This window comes from Cydia fagiglandana, chromosome Z, assembly GCF_963556715.1.
Source record: "Cydia fagiglandana chromosome Z, ilCydFagi1.1, whole genome shotgun sequence".
Lineage (NCBI taxonomy): Eukaryota > Metazoa > Arthropoda > Insecta > Lepidoptera > Tortricidae > Cydia > Cydia fagiglandana.
The window spans coordinates 21,706,515-21,728,274 of record NC_085959.1 but is presented as its reverse complement, the minus strand read 5'-3'; the positions used below and the strand labels follow the sequence as shown (position 1 = coordinate 21,728,274).

At 38.1% G+C, this 21,760-nt stretch overlaps 1 protein-coding gene across 1 annotated transcript in view; it reads left to right on the top strand.

Moving 5' to 3' along the window:
• Nucleotides 1-1,503: 1,503 nt before the first annotated feature.
• Nucleotides 1,504-21,760, top strand: part of LOC134679057 (DNA-binding protein D-ETS-3) — an 81,718-nt gene continuing 61,461 nt past the window's right edge. The window contains exons 1-3 of the mRNA XM_063537896.1: nt 1,504-1,903; nt 4,550-4,929; nt 11,035-11,118. Of these exons, the coding sequence (XP_063393966.1) occupies nt 1,899-1,903; nt 4,550-4,929; nt 11,035-11,118 (469 nt within the window). The 5' untranslated portion in view covers nt 1,504-1,898. The remainder of the gene's footprint in view (nt 1,904-4,549; nt 4,930-11,034; nt 11,119-21,760) is intronic.

Genomic DNA, 21,760 nt, shown 5'->3' with positions numbered 1-21,760 from the left:
AGCGTTTCCCGGTTTCGGTAAGATTCGTTCCCTGATCATTGTATTATTTCATTCCGGTCGTTTTTATACATAGTTACATTCGTTTTATAAATCGTTTTGTACGAGAGCAGATTCAGAGCATAATAAATGTGTAAGAGGCAGAAAGTAAAATCCCTACCCGGGACCGATTTCGCGCACGATTTGCCTCGTGATAAGTTACTTCTGTTAACATTTACCCCGCAGTAATTTTACCCTCCCAAACTCAAGGTTTTGTTTTTAGTAACTTTGTCGTAGTAATGTATACTTCAGCAGCATTACAGTGTCCGATTGTTGGCTATACATTGTAGAGATGATCATCTCCGAGGAACACGGATGCCACTTTTTACCGCATATAATAAGGTAATCTAGAGACTTCCTGCGACAAAGTGGCGCGAGCCATTACTGCGCGCTGATGCTCGGGAACGATCAACTACTTCACTTCATTTTGTACTTACCCACATTTTGGAATAGTAAATGAATAAGCCATCATAATACATGTTTTAAGGAATACAACTCGGAATCACCACAAATCACACATTTACGATTACAAGTTGAAACTATCTTTCTGTAAGATTATCTTGACTAAATAAATATGTAAAAATGTTGCGTTATATTTAGTATCAGCTTGGTACTGACTGACGACTCATAAACTATAAGCGTTGTAGGTAGGGCCTTCAATTTGAAATGTAGGTACTAATTTTTAGTTACCTAAATGCGAGTATCTATCTATTACTACTTCTGCCTGCAACTCTGTCTGCGTAGAACAATGATACTGCAGTATCATGATTGATATAAAACTATATTTAGTCCTTCCCCGGGCCTCAAATTATGTCCATACCCATCTAAATTAGACAGTTCAGCGGTCTAAGCGTAAAGAGGTAACAGACATGCAGACAGAGTTACTTTCGCATTTACAATATTATTTAAACTTGAATAAAACGAATGCCAAATGAGATGAATAATACACACAAGAGAAAAAAAACAGCCAAGTGCGAGTCGGACTCGCGCACGAAGGTTTCCGCAAAAAACGGCAAAAAAATACGTTTGTTGTATGGGAGCCCCACTTAAATTTTCATTATATTTTTTAAAGCGGCAACAGAAATACATCAATCATCTGTGAAAATTTCAACCGCCTAGCTATCAAAGTTCATGAGATACAGGCTGGTGACAGACATACGGACAGCGGGTCTTAGTAATAGGGTCCCGTTTTACCCTTTGGGCACGGAACCGTAAAAAACTATGAATACGACACCTAAAAATATAATAAAGCTCTGACAGTTTAGAAACGTGTTGTTATATTGCGTGACCTCTCCACGCGGTGCAACACCTATCGGGTTCGCAAATTTTATGATATTTCATTAGAAGTAAAACATGCGCGCATTTTAAAGAGTCAATTCCCGTACGTGGTCAAATCAAGCATATAAATTGGTTATACGACACATTTCCCTTATGCCGGATGCAATCAATTTGAACGCTCTGGCGCACGGCGCAAGCGCTGGCTACAGTCGACGAAACAACTCTGTCAAATAATCATCTCTACATCCATTTGCAATACAAGTATAGAAAAAATGACGATATTAACCCTATCCGTCCGAAAATAACGTCACGCGATAAACGATAAAAACGGGACCAGTAAAAACTGATGCCAAAGAAAAGTGCAGAATCACCTACGTAGTGCGTTACAACTCGACAAGTGCTAATTTGACAAAATTTTTAACTATCCAAATTATATCAAGTGTTATAAATTAGTGATTAAAGTTTAATGAAAATAGTTCCCTGTAGTGGTGGGTATCACTAGCATGTGATACCACCTGTCATCATTCACCACGGAAAATATTAAGAACGAGACAAAGCGCCCGAAACGCAAAAGGATATCCGACATGAGGTGAGCCGATTCAATTTTCAGAATCAGCAGTTCCGTACCAAAAAAACTGTTTGTATTTAGGTATTGTATAGTTTAATGCGATAATTAAAAGTTTGGAACCCTCGGTGCACGGTAGTGTAAAGTTAAATGAACTCGCACTTGACCGTTTTTTATCATCGGATGGATGGAAGGCCGAGGACGGCCCGTCGCGTTGGACGGAAAATAGTTTCCGCCTATTGCTCCCGGTACGAGTATGGCTCGGAAGGTCAACTCGTAACTTGGATTCTTTATGGTAAAAAGAAAAAATGTATGGAGCATGTATGAAGCAAATTACTTAACATCAAGTGGCTAAGTTATATAATACAATTTCATATAGGTCCACCCGCCAACGTCAGGTTGGCTCTGTCTGGTTTGTGGGACCTTGTTTTGAGCCTAGCTTGTTTTAGGGATAGATATACTGAGGTTTACAGAGGTACACTGAAGGTACAATATTAACAGCATGTTTTTAATGCGGCTTAATGCAAGATTTCATAGGTCCACCCGCAATCCCAAAACCAGAATAGCAGGTGCACCCTTTTTTGTTCACTATCTCGTTTTGGGGAAATGTTCACTGGTTTCTATTAAAGGTACACTAAGGTCACAGAAGTTACATTTCGTTGAAATTCACTGAGGTCAACCCGCCATTCTGGCGCGCATGTCAATAATGTACTGGTATGATATTAAGGATATATTTTCGGTGGAAATCATAAAACAAACGGACATTAAGTAAAGCCTAATTTTCATACTTCATCCTTATCGGCATGATGAATTAAATCCCTCTACTAATTTAAATTTGAACGATGAAAGTGTTAGAAAAAGATATCTAAATCGTTAAATTTTGTAATGTCCACAGACGCCGATTTTCCGTTTAGATGTTTTTCAACCCGAGCATCATAAATTATGATCGTACATTTTCCAGCATTTTTGATGCAGCGGACTGGTGTTAACGGAATTGGTATAAATAATTTCAACCCTAATGAATAATGATTAATTAGCGTTAATTACATATATATATATTATAGGATATTAACCTTAATTTACCATTTCTAGTGAAAAATTTCTAGTGTATCCTTGCCAGCTTTTTTGTCTTCAGTCCACAGCTCCGCAAATCTCATAGGTAAAATCCTACGGGGACTCCCCTCAAACTATGAGACTGCGAGCTTGGACGAAGCCAAGAAAGCTTGGTCAAGTGCTTGCCCGAACAAGGATTTCCCAACTCTTCCAAATTGCCAAAGGAGCTGGGATGACATCATGTGCCTTTCAGTGAATTCCCTTCTAAGCCGTAGTACAGGCCGCGAACGGGCCAGACTACTGGCTTCGGCGTCGAGGGAGTCCGGTGATTGGCTCCGGGCTTATCCTTCACCGAACACCGGAACCTTCCTCACGCCGGACACTCTCCGCATCGCGACCTGTCTTCGGCTTGGAGTCCGCGTCTGTGCTCCACACAGGTGCCCCTGCGGCAGTGAGGTGGACGAATTGGGACACCACGGGCTATCCTGCCAAAAAAGTGCCGGCCGCCTTTCAAGACACTCCGCACTGAATGACATAATCCGCCGGTCTCTTGCATCCGTCAATGTGCCAGCTCTACTGGAGCCAACTGGCATAGCGAGAGACGACGGCAAGAGACCGGACGGTATGTCTCTGGTTCCTTGGGGTTTGGGAAGGGTGCTAGTGTGGGACGCTACCTGCGTAGACACTCTGGCCCCTTCTCACCTCACGGGAACCAGCAACCAAGCAGGTGCGGCAGCTAGAGCGGCCGAAAACCTCAAATTGCAGAAGTACAGGGGTCTCGGCCCCGAGTATATTTTTATGCCATTTGGGGTTGAGACCCTTGGCCCGTGGGGTCCTAATGCTGTAAAACTTTTTAAGGAGCTTTCGAAAAGGATTATAGACTTGACTGGTGACCGAAGAGCTGGCAGCTTTCTCGCTCAACGTATTAGCTTAGCAATACAGCGGGGAAATGCTGCCAGCGTCCTCGGCACCATGCCAAAGGGGCCCAATTACTTAGATATATTTTAATTTTATCTTATTTTATTTAGTATTAGTTTTTAGTTTTAATTTAGTTTTATTTTATAGATAAGTTAGTTTATTTTCATTTTTAATATTTGTATCTATTTACCTTATCAATAAACATTTTCTTATTACGTTAAAAAAAAAAATTACCATTTCAGTTGAAATTATCTATACCAATTCCGTTAACCACTCCGCTGCACAAAAAATGCTGGAAAATGTACGATCATTGATCATCAATCATAATAAAAGTCATTGATAATAAGTAGGTATTTACAGAAATGAAGACTATTAATGAACTTAAATAATTTGAAATAATAAACAATATGGAAATGAAATAGCTTTTGGAAGTGTTAAATCATTTATCTTGTCTAACGCGAATTAATTTGGTTACCTTTATTTACCTATGCGTTTTATGTTTTTTTTTAAATAATTTAATAAATAATATTAATAATAATTTAATTAGAGGTCCTCCACTACCACCCTAACAGCGATAGTTAACTAATACTACCTACATAATATATAGTTTTTCATAAAATAATTTCAAAATTGACTTACCTCATTTTTATAAATTTGTACAGCTTTATCACGTCTATTCACACCAATTATTTTCCCCAGGGTGGACTTCCGCGGACTGAAGTGCGCCACCGCCACGGCACTTAGAGCAGGAATCAAAGCTGCAATGTACGAAAGCAGTTGTTCTTACGCCGGGGCCTTGGAACTGAAACGTAGTGCACTTAAAGAGGAGCCCTGGCCGACCACAGAATGGCCTCCATACCGGCTTCACCAATCAACCTTCGAGCAGCTGAAACAGAGCGTAGAAAAGGCGAAAGCGGCTCTGCAAGACCGCTCCGGGCTGCTTGGCACGGCGACGGCGTTCGGTGACTTCTACGGCGGACAGCTGGGCCAGGACGCCACCAGCACCGCCCTAGGCTTCGGCCGGACCACCAGGACTGAGGACTCTATGCTAGGCGCTATAGATAAAAGCAAAGCTCTAGGTAAGTATCCTTCTAAGTAATTATATAAATATGCATAGCGAAATATTTATAACAATGCCTTGATGCCTACTGTCAACTCCAAGTAAATAGGTATTATTCGAAGTTACAATGGTAAGTTGTGTAATACCTAATGGAATTACAACTATTCCTAGTTACGAGTATAACATAAAACACACAAAACACTAGTTGAATAAATTTGGCATGTCATGTCAGTAATGTAGATATTGCCCTGAATTTATATAAGAAATCGTACAATTTTAGTAAGATAAAATGGAAAACCCTGCCCTTAAGTGTCATCTTAAATTTTATACCGCCAATCTCTCAGCTCGGATATCTTCATCTTTAAAGTCCTCCGTTGCCTTTCTAGATAGAATTTCATACAGCGAACGGCATTCACGAACCATAATATCGATTGCCTCACGTGCGAATATGACCAACTTTTTACTGTAAATACGATCTTAGCAGTGTGGGTACAGGGTCTACTTTAGGCTATCGTCAGAAGAAAGTTGAAACCCTTTCAGATTAAGCGTTCTGATGCTGCGTAGGTATAGAGACGGAAGGCAAGGTGGGGAGCAAGCATCTTCTACATAGATAACAATCGCTCTCAAGGGAGCGAAACGGGGCGTGCGGAATACTTTACCCCGCCGTTGCCGGGGCGACGCGCCCGCCCACTAACCGCCCTAGAGACCATCGCATCGGCACACAGCCTTAATAAATACTACTTGTGACGCAAAAATAAAATTTTATTATCTCCGCCGAGTTCATTATTTCAAAACTTAGCCGAGGGTAAGCGAGCCGGTGCCCGGGCTTTAACGAGGCACCAGTTGGAAGAGACAATTTTCAATTGTAGGTTGGAACGAATTCATTTCATGGCAGCGCAACTTAACTGAGCAACGTTGTTTGAATTATTCTTTCAGCCAGGTATCATAATAATAATATTTTTTGGGTACCTATAATTAAATAGGTATTACTAGTTTGGTTTTTTGGATTACGTAAGCAATATCAAACACTACAATAATCTCAAATTAGTGTACCTACCGCAGAAAACTTTGCTACGCGGTACGCTTATGGAATCACTTCGGTCTTGCAAATCAGTTTTTTTTTTATTATCGTTATTTGAACATAAATACGTAATATGAAAAAGATAATGATAAACATTCTAAAACTCTCGGCATCAAACGGATCCTGAGGCTTTAGTGTTCGATAGAACATCTGCGCCGGCCATCTCGCCCGAGCCACCATTTCAAAATAATGAAAATTTATTATTTGCCTTGCATTTACATTTTTATTAATGTTCAGCGACGAGAATGTTAGTTCTTTTTCGAGATCTGTTCTTTTGTCTGCCGACTCTTTTTTGTGCACCCCCGGCGATACTTTCAAACAAAAGGCTGTTGCTTTTGAATATGCCTTTGCATTTTTATCGACATTGTGCTTGTTATAAATAATTCTATGTTCCGTTATTTATTTTTAACAAGATAGAACCTAGATATACATGTGTCATTGTGTATTTGTTATTTAAGTTCAATTTGTATTTAGACCTTAGTTATTTAGAGTGTGATTCATTAAAAGTCAAGGGAGCACAATCGTTCAAAACTAGAAAACGACTATCGAAACAACACTGATATGACGAAACTATTACCTGTTAACACCCTATTAAGATTTTTCCTTGGACTACGGAACTACAAAAAGATTTAATAACCAGGAACCTTGTGATTAGCCTTCTTAGTACTTAAAGCTGCCTTTGAGTACAGTCGCCGTCAAATATATCGAACCGGCCAAGGTGCTCAAAAATATCTGAACACGCCTCTATTGTCAAGGCGTTAAAGTGCGTGTTCAGATATTTTTGAGCACCTTGGCCGGTCCGATATATCTGATGGCGACTGTACCTGATACTAATGAAATAATTTTACATAACAACCCGTCCATAGGTTGTTATGTTGGCAAGAATTTATATTAATAACGCTACGGGTGCATTTTCTGGGAATAATTTATTTTCATAATGCTTGGAGTCATTTTAGCACAAAGGGAGAATAAGAACAAGAATTAAATTGAGAGCGATTTACATAATATTCAAATAACAGCAAAAATCCACGCGCCAAGCCCAATGGTAGCCCTAATCTCGCGGGCATTAAGAGCGCCCTATTAAAACGTAAGTCCAAGAGCTCTAAAGAGTTGTTAACACAGGAATGATTGCGGAACGCCCCAGCAGGGAGGTTGTTTCTGTCGCTTGCCGAAGGCTATCTCAGTCGAACCAGAAGAAGTTTGAGCTCCGGATACGTAACAGCTATATGTAAAAGACGATCACACTTACACTAGTCCTTTAGGGAGGGTACGCCGCAAGTAACAGGTTCACGAGCCTATCGCCCACCGTATCTACACAGTATACGCACCAATTGTCATCAATTATGATGCCGTACTTTAGATACTATCGCGATAAAATATATATCAATAAATCATTTCATAACGTGCCTGATACGAGCTTATTGATTTTTTAATGTTTATTGCAAGCGAAAGGGCTGGGGTCGGTTTGTTGTTTCACAATCTATATTCATTAGTGTAGACGGCCCGCCCGGTAGACTATAGCACAATTTTAAAGAGAACTTGTAAATTTTCACCAGTTCAGTCGTGTCAGTTTGAAACATTCGTTTTATTTAGTGTCCGACCGAAGGTTCGGTTTCGGTTTCGGTTTCGGCCAGTTTCGGCCAAAAAATCAAGTTTCGGCTGTAGTTTCGGTTTCGGCCAAAAAACGGCCGAACCTTTCGGCCGGGCCGAAACTTACGAAATGGTACTTCGGACAAAGACCAAAAGTTGGGGAATAAGTGGGACAACAATATTAATATCTACATATACTGATTCATGTATAGCTACAGAAATTAATTGGTTTATTAAAAACACAATTCCACTAATGAGGGCGCCACTGGACGGCCGACGCAGTCTTAAGAGGCTGTCAATACCTATAACGCGCACACTGTCTAATTGTATCGGAGTGAATGAGATAGCACTGTCGCATGTTACTGGGCCCTGGGCAAGAAAATAATAAGAAAACTCATCATCTTCCTCGCGTAACCCCGGAATTTTTGCCGAGCCGTGGCAATGGGAATGGGAGCCTGGGGTCCAATAGACAACTAATCCCAAGAATTGGTGTAGGCACTAGTTTTTACGAAAGCGACTGCCATCAGACTGACCAGAAGGTCAGAAGGTGTGGGTTAGAAAACCCAGAGAGTAAACTAGGCCTTATCGGGACTAGTCCGGCTTCCTCACGATGTTTTTCCTTCACCGAAAAAAAAGCAAATAGTAAATATCATATGATATTTCGTAGGTATATAAGTTCCGAAAAACTTTTGCTTCGTCGAACGTCGACGAAACTGCGGTCTCGCTTTTTAATTTAATACAATGGACATTGGTTGGAGTCTGTGCTCAACTACTTATCCTGAAGCCTGAAGCACGGCTTTGACTTCGCATGAAAGTTCGCCTCACTGGGGCACTTCGGACTTTTAGGCCCAGGTGAAGATCGGTACCTGGCCTTGCGATATTGTTAACAAAAAATTTTGCGCACGCTACGCTCGCGTTTTTGGTTGGTGTTTTGGTTGACCCTGTATCTACACGTTAGCTTGACTGGTGACTGAATAGAGTTAAACCAAGAAAATTCTGTAATGATTCTGATAGCATACTTGGTCTTATCTTAGTAATTTTCTTAAAAAAACTGCTTAATTAACATCAATTTCAAGGACATTGGGTGTTGACAGCCCTATAATATGTGTGTAAAAGCGGTTTTATGACATTTTTCCAACGATTTTATCAAGTCTACAAAAGTTTCGGTTTCGGTTTCGGTTTCGGCCGAAACTAGAGCCAAAGCCGAACATTCGGTTTCGGTTTCGGTTTCGGCAAAAAAACATGTTTCGGTCGGACACTAGTTTTATTATATTACGGGCCTTTTACAGTTGCATATTTTGATATAATACGTACCTACTTGTGTATTATATTTAGTACTCATTTGTACGATAATGAGAGTGCCTTTAAATGCCAGGTTAAAGGTCATTATTTTCTATCAGAACTCGAGAGTCACTAACTTATATTTTTTATACATTGTACGTGATACATAAATAGGTACATAAAGTGTAGAGGGAAGTGCTGCTTATTGTAGGTACCCTGTAAGATTATGGTTTCTCGAACCTAATTTCTAGTCATGTCATTGCCCAAAATAGGTTTCTATATAATTTATCGGTATCATTCTGGTTTAACGATGATTTTGGATGAAAATATTACGTAATTGTGATTTATCTCTAATAAATAAATAATGACAACTTTCGGGAACAGCAGAGCCAAACGAAAAGGTATCTGTATTTAATTCATGACGATTCATTATGACTCGTTGATATTGCTGACGGTGCTCATCGTGATTAGTAGAGAATTTTAGGAACATCGCCAATGTTTAATTTGTCGACTTATGGGTAATATTTTCTGCTTATAGTTATAGTAATGCCTATTTAACGCCATACGATTAGTAAATTAAAATAAATAAAAAAATAAATATTATAGGACATTCTTACACAGATTGACTAAGTCCCACAGTAAGCTCAGGAAGGCTTGTGTTGTGGGTACTCAGACAACGATATATATAATATACAAATACTTAAATACATAGAGAAAACACCCATGACTCAGGAACAAATATCTGTATCATCATACAAATAAATGCCCTTACTGGTATTCGAACCCAGGACCATCGGCTTCGCAGGCGGGGTCACTCACTAGTCTCACTACCCACGAGGCCAGACCGGTCGTCAAATAATTAATATAAACTTTTAATAATTGCTATAAGAATAAATTAACAACATATTACAAGCTTTTGGCGGACAAAAAAAACCGTATGTCGCGTATCAACCAGCCCCTAATAAAAGCAAACAACAAAACACATCATTAAACACTTACATTAAGCCAATAAGTCAATCCGCACTTGAAAGCGTTCTCACAGAGTCATCCCCGTCCCACTGCAAAAACAAACAATTACTACACAATCAATGGCCACTCACGCGCAAACCTTGTATAAATCAGCACTATAATAGTGTGCGCATTACGTCGAGTGATATCATTTTTAACTCCCTAGTAATGACAATAGATGGCGCGCTGCCTTGCGCCCGCGCACGACGTAAACATCAGCAAGCGCATGCTAGTAAATCTAATGGAAGGGTGAATGAAAGAAGCGCAAGCAAATAACAACTTACTACCATTGCGTTTAGAATTAAATTATTATGTCGACCTCTTGATACTTAACTCCCTATAGATTCGTCACATCAGCATGTTGTGCTCACCATTTCATGGGAACCGTAGCCAGGACAATGTATACTTAATTGTTCGATAGAAATACCAGTAATGATGAGCTCTTCCCCTTCATTTTGAGATTTATGCGCTGCCCGTGACCACCCGAAAAGTGCGCGACATATTTATTATTCTCTTCAAATAAATAGCTCTAAACATATTGCGTAGAGCATTGCGGAATAATGGGTGCTCACTCGTAGAGTCGTAGCGCCATAAGCGTGGGAGAGGGTTTTTTTATTACCTATTTGTGAATCAGACAACTCAGATCAGACATTTTTTGGAACGAAATTATACCGGGTGTGGCCTGATGTAACACGAGCAAATAATTAAAACATAGATTGTACTCCTCAAACGGTGACCCTTTTGTTCAACAACTTCATTATTATGATGTATTTAGACTTCCTATTTTTCATACAAAATAAATATTATCTTCAATGGACGCCATCGCCATGCCATATCATTTGTGATTGACGTTGCTTGTCATGCCTAGAATAAACTTTAAAGTGTATTAAAAATCAAACCGCAAGTTATTTTTAAAAGTTGCTGAACAAATGTTGGTCAGTATGAGGACTACAGCCTACAGTTAATTTTTTTGCTCGTATTACAGGCCACACCCGGTATAATATGAGAATATTAATGGACATAATCATTTTCATTGAATTAGGTGTTAATTAATTAGGTCGTAGGTGGCCATCATTGCCACTGAAGTAAATAAGAAAAACGGCGTGTTTCAACCATTAAATAGATAAAAGTTTAATGTAAAGTAAAATGTACCTTTACCCCCAGGATCAGACAAACTGTCCAGCGGGCTTGGAAAGGGCTACTCCACACCGACGCTGTCCGATTCTCTACGTGCCACCAAATGTTCAGGTAATTGTTGACACTATTGCCATTTAAAAAAAAGGAATTATTCCTTGCCATTTCTCGGCTATGACGGATTTTAGATATACTTTGGTTTGCAAGTAGAACTAGTTAAATAATTGAATCCGTAACAAGTGCCGTTTTAACACCTTACAGACCAATTAGAATTTTAATTATTAAATTTAATTATTTAATCATACCAAAGAGAATTGAAACCAAAAATTCGCGTTTAATTGGTACTGTATAACCTTGGTCAAATGTGTACTCTAGAGATTTATTTCTGTTTTGTATGGAGATATGTACTTGTCGGGAACAAATAAGGAAGTCTTCGCCATCAAGTCCAAGCAGTCTGAATCTCCTCTTAATATTTAAGATGCAGCAGACATTTAAGTTGACATTATACGCCTTAATATCTCTAGGGAGTTAAAGCCTAGCTCGCATACCTCGTAAAAACTTGTTTGGGTATAAAAAAGGGGTATGTACCCGTATGTTTTACATATTCTTTCAGAACGGCTATTTCTGAAAATAGGGTTTGTGCAGAAAGTGCAGAGTCGTGGAATGAATTGAACTTCATACGTTCCACGACTCGTCTTTTTCCGAACAAACTCTAATAACTTTATCGAAGCATAGTTTTTGAAAACCTGTACTCGTTTTGAAAAGCCTATCCAACGACACCCCATACCAGAGGATTCAAGCGAGAAAGAATCGTTCCCATTTTAATAGTTCAGTTTTATTTTTACTTTTCACATTTTGATGGCATGGATGGCATTTGATGGCATTTGGCATGATATGTAGATTTCAATTGGATAGATACCAATACCAAATTAAAATAAATATCTTATGTTTAAATTTTGCTAGTGAAATGCCTCGGCTTACTCTGGTATATCTTTAGCTACTTTATACTAAAATAATATTGCTGTGGTATGCACGGTAAAGACATACAATTGAAATTTAAGAAAATTAGACATGTTTGTCGTGTTTTTTTTTTCTGAGGCTACTTTAACCTAATAAGATTTAGTATACCGTTGCAATTATAATCTTGGTTCCATGAGAAAATTTTTATAGCATTTTGTCTTTGTTAAAATTATAAATCAATATAAAGTACAATCTACAATTTTGCGTTAGTCCCCAGCTAAGCTAAACTAAGAAAATAACTTTATGCGGCTTTAAAGTGACTTTCGCTTAGGGGATGAAAAAATCCTATGCAGCAACACACCAGTGATCAAAAGGCCTACGTAATTTATTAGAATTAACTTGTCTCTCAAAAAGTTAATAACGCAGAAAATAGTTGGCATGTTAAGTTGTCGTTGCCAGCTCGTAAAGACGCTTATATTTGTCAAGCCAAGCGTGCGGTCAAAGCTTCGAGGAGGATCTGAAAGAAGCGACGCTGTCGGACAATTAAAAGTTACCTCCCTGACTTCAAAGGGATATTCATTTCGGTTGGTGAAGCGGTTAAGGACTACGGGCTGTTGTGAGCATTCTATATTTGTGACTTATAATTTTATGCCGATGCATATCGTCCTAAAGGTTCCTATTTAACGTCTTAATGGAATTAATGTGTGCTTACATAATTGGCGTCTCCTGTGTTTTTGTTTCTTTTTTTTTCTATAATCAAAAGACCTTAATTTGCTTAATTGTGTAGGTAAATTATTATAGTAACGTGGATCGTATTCCTACGAGCCTCGGCCCGGTGGGTAAGTAGCGGCACGCGCCGTCACATGTTTTGCTGCTAATTAAGTACCCTCGATATTGAAGTGATTTTTGGTGAAGAACTCAATTGCGATTTTAAAAGGCTCTTTATTTATATACATAATGGCAAGGGTCACAGAATAATTTTAGGAATAATATAAAATTTGAAAAATGCGTAAAATTTTAATACCTACTATTTTGTGGACAAAATTATAATCAAACCATATTATTTAAAATGGACGAGGTTGCTGACATATGAAAGTATAGGTAGGCATCTAATAAAATATGAACATAAACAATTTAGGTAATATAAGAACTAGAACGAGGGGAGCCCTTTGCCCAGTAGTGGGAGAGTGGGACACCAAAGTAGGCTAACAAAAAAAGAACTAGTTAACATTAGTACATTCAGGACCAGCTGTCTCTCTTCAGAATAGTGAAGAATATTATGTTTTTGTGTTTATGGAGGTGTGTAACAGAATGGTTGCTCGCATAATCTGTTCTAAAACAGACATCACTAACTTAAATACTCCATTTCTTAATTTGTTAGAATAATTAGACATAGACACCAGTAAGTGTGGCTCAATTTTTTACGGTGTAAGTATCAATGTCGAGTGGCGAGGGGTGCTGCGCGCGAGTGCCGGGCCGCGCGTGCGCGGGAAGCGATGCCAATTCGCGGTGACAACCGTGCCGAGCTTTGATATTTTCCCGCGGTCCACAAAAGATGTGGGGTTGAACTATCCTGGTAATTGCTGCGCTGGTGTAATGGGACACGCTTATCTTCGCAATTGTTGCCGCATTTCAATAATGTTTTAATTAAGCTGTCAAGTCATGCATGGGTCATGGAGAGTAGTGGTAATTTAAAATGGGATCTGTGCACACAAAATACTACGTTGTTTACTTTTTTGGCACGTTAAACATTTTAACTAGCTAAATTAATCTAATAAAAATGCAAAAATTATAACCATATAGCTGATGATGATTATGATCATATACTTGGGTACTTAGTAGATACTTAGGTAGTAGTAGACATTCAAACTCACGTAAAAACTCATAAATGTGCGTTTTCCTGGAGATAAGAGATCGATTTGTCGCGCCGAAAACCCCCATATAGCAAACATCGAAATGGTTAAAGCCTTTTCCGAGATCCCCGAAATATAATATATACCTATATACATGTATACCTATATAAATAAATAAACAAGAATTGCTCGTTTAAACGTTTTAGATTATCTCCAATCATGCAATGAAAAAGAAGTAAAAAAACAATTTCGATGCTTCGAAATCGAGTAAACGTTGCGGACGAGTGTGAATGGTGTTTGTCCTAGCACCGGGGAGCTCGCGCTTGCAGGCTCCCTCGTATCGGGCAGTCAATCATTCTGCCGTTCGGTTCCGGCGCATCACGATCGCTAACCGGCTGGGCGGCGGCAGCGATCACTGGAGTCCGCATTAATTTGTCACGGATTCGCTTTAACGAGTACCTACCGCTTTATGAACGCTAATGAAGAGATCCGGTCGTGGGAAACGTGATGGTACATAAAATATTGTATACTCATTAGTTATATAAATAAACAGTTACACCGCTAAGCTAAAGTATTCATCTAACTAATGAATCACTAAAAAAATATTGGAAATAATCAGAAGGGTATTTGACAGCCGACATCGTGTAAATAATCGTTCATGTTCCTGGAAGAATTTTAGCAAACAATTAGTTTTTATTTTATTTTGTTCTAAGTAGGCTAAAACCGATGACCATTAGTCTTGATTTGGTAATTAATACCAGAGACGAGAGTACAAGTAACTTCATTCATAGGAAAGCTACCTTGATAGCACTACGCAGCATATACATATTTATATTTTTTTCCGTATGTAGCGAAAACACTAGGTGTAAAGACAAGTGAAGTATTTAGCGCCTAATAAATTACGAAGTAGATGAGGACTGAACGTTATCTGACGCTAACATGTATTTACTTACCATATATTATCTTGCATCTGCAATACCCTAAAACCATTTGTAGCCCATTCTAAAATACAACGTTTGCCTCGTTATGCAAATGAAGTAAAAATAATCTCAATACTTACAAACATTAAGATTACAAACTATTCATGTGCCGTGATCCCTTTAATCCAACCCCAAGCAAACTTTATTGCCCGAGACAGAGTTAACAAAATAAATGGCTTAAATTTCTACACCCGTAATGAATACATAGGAGGGATACCAAATAAATCATTGTTAGGTTGCATTTCGGACAAGCTACAGTCCCGGTTGGTGCAAGAGAGAAGCGAGCGCTTTTTGTGACAACTTTTAAAGTCTTACACCTAAAAGTTGTTAAGTAATACGAGTACAAGGACAACTGTAAAAACCAGTGAAAACTAATTTAATATAAAATAAGGCAAAATCCTTTTATGATTCATATTAGATATCTTGAGGAAGTGGTAGAAAAATACTACGGAAACATACTTAATATATCAATTTATTCTTTGGTAAATGTTACGATGTAATTGTACCTACGTGACGTGAGTGACCCGTTATAGATAATATTAATATAAAATGAATACTGATTTATTTTATTACCAAAAACTGTATTTTATTAATATAATGTTTGATACATTTTCCGAAACGGTGGTAGTTTCTGACATTCTTAACTGCCTTGTAACATTCCTATGAATACTTAATAAAGCCTTCACTTTCAATTTCACATGAATATCTTTCTGTTTTTTATACTTTTCTTTTTAGTAGTTACACAGTTTGGTCGACACAGTGACCAGCGACTGCTTTTTGTGACCTGCATTGTGAGTAAAACAGCACAATCCGATTAGGACTAACTTTGAAATCTCTAGAATAGTTAGGTACCTATGTATGTTAATTAAAAGTCTCTTTTTCATGTCCACACTATTTGACATTTGGGGAACTCGAGGAACCGACAATATCTTGGGAAATGTGTACAATAAATAAGCTTGGAGAAATTTGCATTTTACTCGGAATCTAAGTTCTCAATGACAATATAATGTACGGCAACATTAAAGCCGATTAAATTATACACAGCAAAAGTCTTCGGCACTTTTGCGGAAAAAATACCTACATGTTCTTAGAGAAAATACTTGATGAATCTAGATTTATAACCCTATATAACCCTACTTTCTGGTTAAGTCACAGTCGAGTAAAATGTTGATATGTATAGACACAAGTGGAATTAATATTCCTCCATCTTTCCTATTAAGAAATAAGAGAATATCCCGTGAAACTGTATAAGCGCTAAATCTGGATTCGCAAGTATTTTCTGTAAAAACGTATTTTTTCTTAAAAAGTGTCCGAGACTTTTTGTGTAGAATTTAACCCGCTTTAATGTTGCCTTACATTATATTGTCTTAGAGAACTTAAATTCTGAGTAAAATGCAAATTTTTCCAAGCTTGTACACATTCTCCAAAATGGTGATGGCGGTCCTCGAGGTCGCCAAATGTCAAAATATAGTGTGGACAATGAAAAAGAGACCTTTAATTAACATAAGTACATACCAAATAGCATTTACAGTGATTGTGAGGTTAATCCTAAGCTGATTGTGCTAAGAATTCAATGGTATTATAAGTTAGGGAGAGTTCGACCAAGAAAAGTCTGCAGCGATTTTGATAGGCCACGCAGTGCAAGTGTTATTTATACGTCATAATTTTATAGTAGTTAATGAATAATGACGTTTAAAAGAACACTTGCACTGCGTGGGCTATCAGAATATCTGCAGAATTTTCTTGGTCTAACTGTACATCCTTGGTCGGGTATCACTTGGACAGCGGCGCGGGCGGCAGAAAGGCGCGCGGCACGCGTCACAGTCCGGAAGTAGCCGGCAGCGCGTGCGCCGTCGATTCTCATGTTCAATGGAACGTACGGAGGCGCACTTAAAACATTTTTATTGTAACCAGCTAGGGGGTGGGTATTGTTGTCAGAGAAGACCCTTACTTTTTTTAATGTGACTATTTTTGCATCGATATCTGTTCGATTTGAGTACCTAAATGAAACCGGGCTGTAAACTAAAACCCAAGATTTATACGAAGATATCTAACATACACTAAATATTCATATTCTTTATTTGTATTGATCATACGTTGTCACAGATGCTTAATATACATTACCGTAAAACCTCCCAACAATAGTCCAAAGCTCCCAACTACGGTCCTAAATTAACTGTAATTTCTTCGTCCAGGGTGTGAGTTTTACTGTATTTTTGTAGTTTTAAAGCAAGATATATTATAAATGTTTATAAATGGAAGAAAAAACTCGAAGTAAACCAAACGGAACATTGGTGAAACAAAGGGACATTTTCTAAACTTGTGGACCATGGTTACAGTATTGGATTATAGTTGTTAGGTTTTACGGTATTAAGTATGTATATAGAAAATATAGGTCAGAAATATATACAGTTAAAACATTAAAAAAAAAATTAAATTGACAGAAAAATAGTTATCTTACCCTCTTCCATTACGTCTAGTCAGGAATAATGATACTAATTTCCCATTTAACATTTATTAGCCTCCCAGTCGTTCCTTGACCGAATAAAACGCCTTTTGGCTCAGGAAAGACTTGTTTCTGTTTTATAAAAATGAGATTTGAGGCAACATCCTTTATTATCAGATGGTAACCTAGGAATCATCCATTAATTACATCACACGTTTAGGGGGAGGGAGGGGGTCAAGAAAATGTGACATATTGTGACATGGGGGAGGGGGGAGACACAAACTTTGTGACGTCACTTTAACTTCATCAGCAACCGAAAATTTATTTAAATTATTTTATTCACTGTACATTTAAATAACAAGTTTTTAAAACGATAATCGTTTTTATTCGTTTAATTTTCTTTCCTAAACAGTTTTGGGTTATAAAATTACTAATATTTATATCGTCAAAAATATTTTGATAAAATATTAATAATACTTAGGTACTTACTTAATTCGATTCGGCGATTTCGTAGAAAAAATGTCACGTCACACTAGGGGGGAGGGGTTTGCCAAATGTGACCAAGTGTGACAAGGAGGGGGGGAGGGGTCAAAAAACCTAGAAATTCGTGTGACGTAATTAATGGATGACCCCCTATTTGCCTGTTATAGATGCGTGGACCTATTATTTGGAAGAAGTTACCTGTTTTTGCAAGTCTGTGCTTAGGTATTATTAGTGAAGAGGTAGAAGGTCCCATTTTTCGGTTTTTCATTTATATCTTGGAAACTTTGCGTCTTAACTTACTTAGACAAACTTAACCTCTAGCCGCCCAGAGACCTATAAAAAGGTCTCCTGTTCCATTCTAATTTCAACTTTGTGTTGACAAAATAAAATTTAATTTTGCTTGGCAAGGTTTGACGTCTGGGCGGCTAGAGGTTAAAACTGATTATTTGCTACAAGTTTAATTTAGTAAAGTTTTCTGATATACTTGTTTTGTCACTCCCGACATACTTATTCTAAATCGGTTCAGAGGTTATTGATTCCCCATACAAATTTTCACCTCACTTTTCACACAATTTCTCAAAAGATGATTTTGGTTATAAAGACTATCCTATATCCTGTCCCGGGACTCAAACTATTTCTATACCTTTCAACTTAATAGGGTCAGCGGTTTAAGCATCAGGAATCTTTTTTATAAAAGTAATTTATTTTAATTTTGTTTTTACTTCGGAATGGTGTCAATTCTTTCAAGTGCGGAAATCTCAAAAACTATTCAAGATATCGAAAAACTTGACTTAATTAAACTTGTAACAAATTAAATTAACTCATTTTGTATAAGTGGCCTTGTCGCTAAGATGCATAATTTCCGAGATATAATCGAAAACCCGAGAAATAGGACCGTCAAACCCCCTCTCCCCCGCTCAAGGGATACGGCCGGGGAATTTTGATATATACATCTCCTACCTACCTACCTAACTAGTCCAAATAAAGTTAGAGTTCGGCCAGGAAAAGTCTGCAGCGATTTTGATAGGCCACGCAGTGCAAGTGTTATTCATACGTAGTCATTTTATAGGAGTTTGACGTTTAAAATAACACTTGCACTACGTGGACTATCAAAATATCTGCAAAATTTTCTTGGTCTAACTCTACGGAGTAAAAAATTGTTTTCCTAGAGTTAGAACAAGAAAAGTCTGCAGCTATCAAAATCGCTGCAGACTTTTCTCGGTCTGACTCTAGCATTTCCCTCAACAACTTTTTATGAGCATTCGTTGCTTGAACTAGGTACACCTAATAAATACTCTCTACTGAACATCATGTCAAATATGTCATTAGAAAGTCGGTGACAAATATGACTTAATAATGAATTTATTTTTATAACATTTATTTATTCATAGTTTTTGTATACATTATTTATTTTAAATGTTAACACAAAATCTACGAAATGGCTAACAAAGATTATTACGAACGGTGGCTTCAAATTAAAAATGATTTCAATACAGCTTTATCAGAAGATGCCCGCCTGCAGGAGTTCGCTCGCAGCTACCTCGGCATCAAGCCACAGGCTACAGCCGTGGAACTGGTGGCTCGGGTGTACTGCAAATATTGCGCCCTGTACAACAAACTATGCGATTGTTACGATCAGATGGAACAAGTTCAAAGAAGACCTTATATAAAAGCAATTATTGATGCCTTAACATGTCGCATTCTCGAGTTAAAATGGACATTACAAGAAATAGAAGCATTTGAATATGTATACCCCGAAAATGCATTACAGCAATTGCTTTTAGTGCCTCAAGATATACAAATCATTACTCCTTATTTTTATCCATTTGAGGTACGTCAACAAGAAATGCAATATATAATTGACGAAATTTTTGCTGGTAATCGATTAGGTGACCCAGAGCCGACTCCTTCTGAAGCAGAACGCTTAGAGGAAGAACGACTAGCAGAAGAGGAAAGAATACGAGAGGAAAAAGAAGCAGAAATCCGTAGAAAATTGGCAATGGGTGAAGACATTCCTGATTCAGAAGGATCTGAACAGTTGTCACCAGAAGAAATCGCTCAAAGAGAATTCTTAAGAGTATATAATGGTCATTTATGGAATATTCAACGTATGGAGAGAGCACGTAAGATCACCAGGGAAAAAATTAAAAAATATAATAACGACACTGATTTGTATTTGGAACTGGCTGGGTTAAAAAAGCCTGCAGCAAGTGAATCGCTTCGTACAAAAGCATCCGGCTTGATACAACAAGTATACAGACGTTTTATGTTACTAAAAAGGGAGAGATTTAAAGAGAATGAACGAAGAAGACTGCTTGGAATGACTATTCCCTCTTGGTTACCTCCATCAGCTAAACCCGAACTTGAAAAAGTAAGAAATGTCCGACGTGAATTTCGTAAAAAATATTTTAAGGAATGGATGGAAGCAAATGTTAAAGAGAAAAGTCATGTTTTAAGGCTAAGGAAAGATGATATTATGGAAGACATTACTATTGAAATTCAACAATGGTTTAGTGATTGGTATTATGGAGTCCGTCAATTTGATGAGTATCCGTGGCCAGACGAAGGAGGTTCTATTTTAATAATACGGGGAGAAACGTTTTCAGTCCCAGAATACATGGATTGGCGAGACGCAGAAATGAAAAGAAGAAAAATTGAAGCTAACAACCCAAAGAGTCCTGAACAAAAAAAAGCCGAAAGGATTGAAGCAAAATTAGAAAAAAAACGGTTAGAATTAGAAGCAAAAGAAAGGGAGATGAAAAGAATCATAAATTACAAAAAACAGCGTTTAAACCCTAGTAATGACCCTGGGGTATACATTTCTATTGGCAAGAACTTTGATGGTCTCCAGGAAGCCTGGAATGTATATCAAAACCAATGGAAGGATGTTGACACTCCAGATGCTCCATTGGATGTTATGAGAGGTTTTGTGAAAGAATTTATAACTGAAAATGTATACAAAGACATAAATTTAGAACTTCGCCCTATAGTCGACGAAATGATGAGGGTAGAATACCAATTGTTAAAAACCGCTCTTAAATTAGACTACGAAGCTGCAGGTATCAAGGAACTTCCCATTGTTAAGAAAAGAAAAAAGCCGAAAAAAAAACCTCCCCCAAAGCAAAGTAAAATCCCTCCTGAGAGGATGTTTCAAAGATTAGTTGATGAGGGTATTATTCGGAAATATCCTCGTATAACGCTTGACGATTACTGGGGTGACCTGAATTATGCGGCTGCAGATATGAGAGCAGTTCTCTGGACTCCTTCTTTTCCACCTCCATGTTTGGGTGACGTCAGAGAGCAAGTGAGAGTTTTATGCCTTTTGACTTCAGGCTGTTCATGTCCCAATGCAATTCGCTCGCAACTGCTTGTAGGCCCCAAAGGAAGTGGAAAAAGAACTTTGGTGTACGCCATTGCAACAGAGACAAACTCGATTTTGATAGATCTATCGCCTACCAACGTATATAATAAATTTCCTGGAGGAGCCCTAAAAACCATGTTTAAGTACGTTCAGGAAATAAGTCGAATAATGCAGCCCGCCGTCATTTTAGTTGATAATGCTGACAAACTTTTCTATAAAGCTGTACCTAAAGAAGAGAAGTGGTTTAATCCTCAGCGGCTCTCGAAGGATTTCTTTAAAGAGATCGTAAAACCTATATCGGCCAAGGACAAGATTATGGTTTTGGGAACAGCATCCGTACCGTGGCTCGCTAAACCGGCCTTACTGTCTAAAGCGTTTCCTTCGCTGATTCTAATACCACGAACTGATTATGGATCCATTTGCTTGGTGTTAATGAAAGTTTTAATGAAGTATCACGGGATTTCTCGTGGCTTCAATGTGCACAGCACGGCGCAGGCGCTTCGAGGATATGACGTTAACAGTATCAAACGTACGCTGGTGAACGTACTCTCCGCAGATCGTGTAGCCCAGCTATACTATAAGCCTCTTAGACCTGAAGAAATTTTAAACGCCATACTTATGGACAACGAAGCTATCTACGTGGACCCTTTTGACTATGAAATGTTTCGAGAGT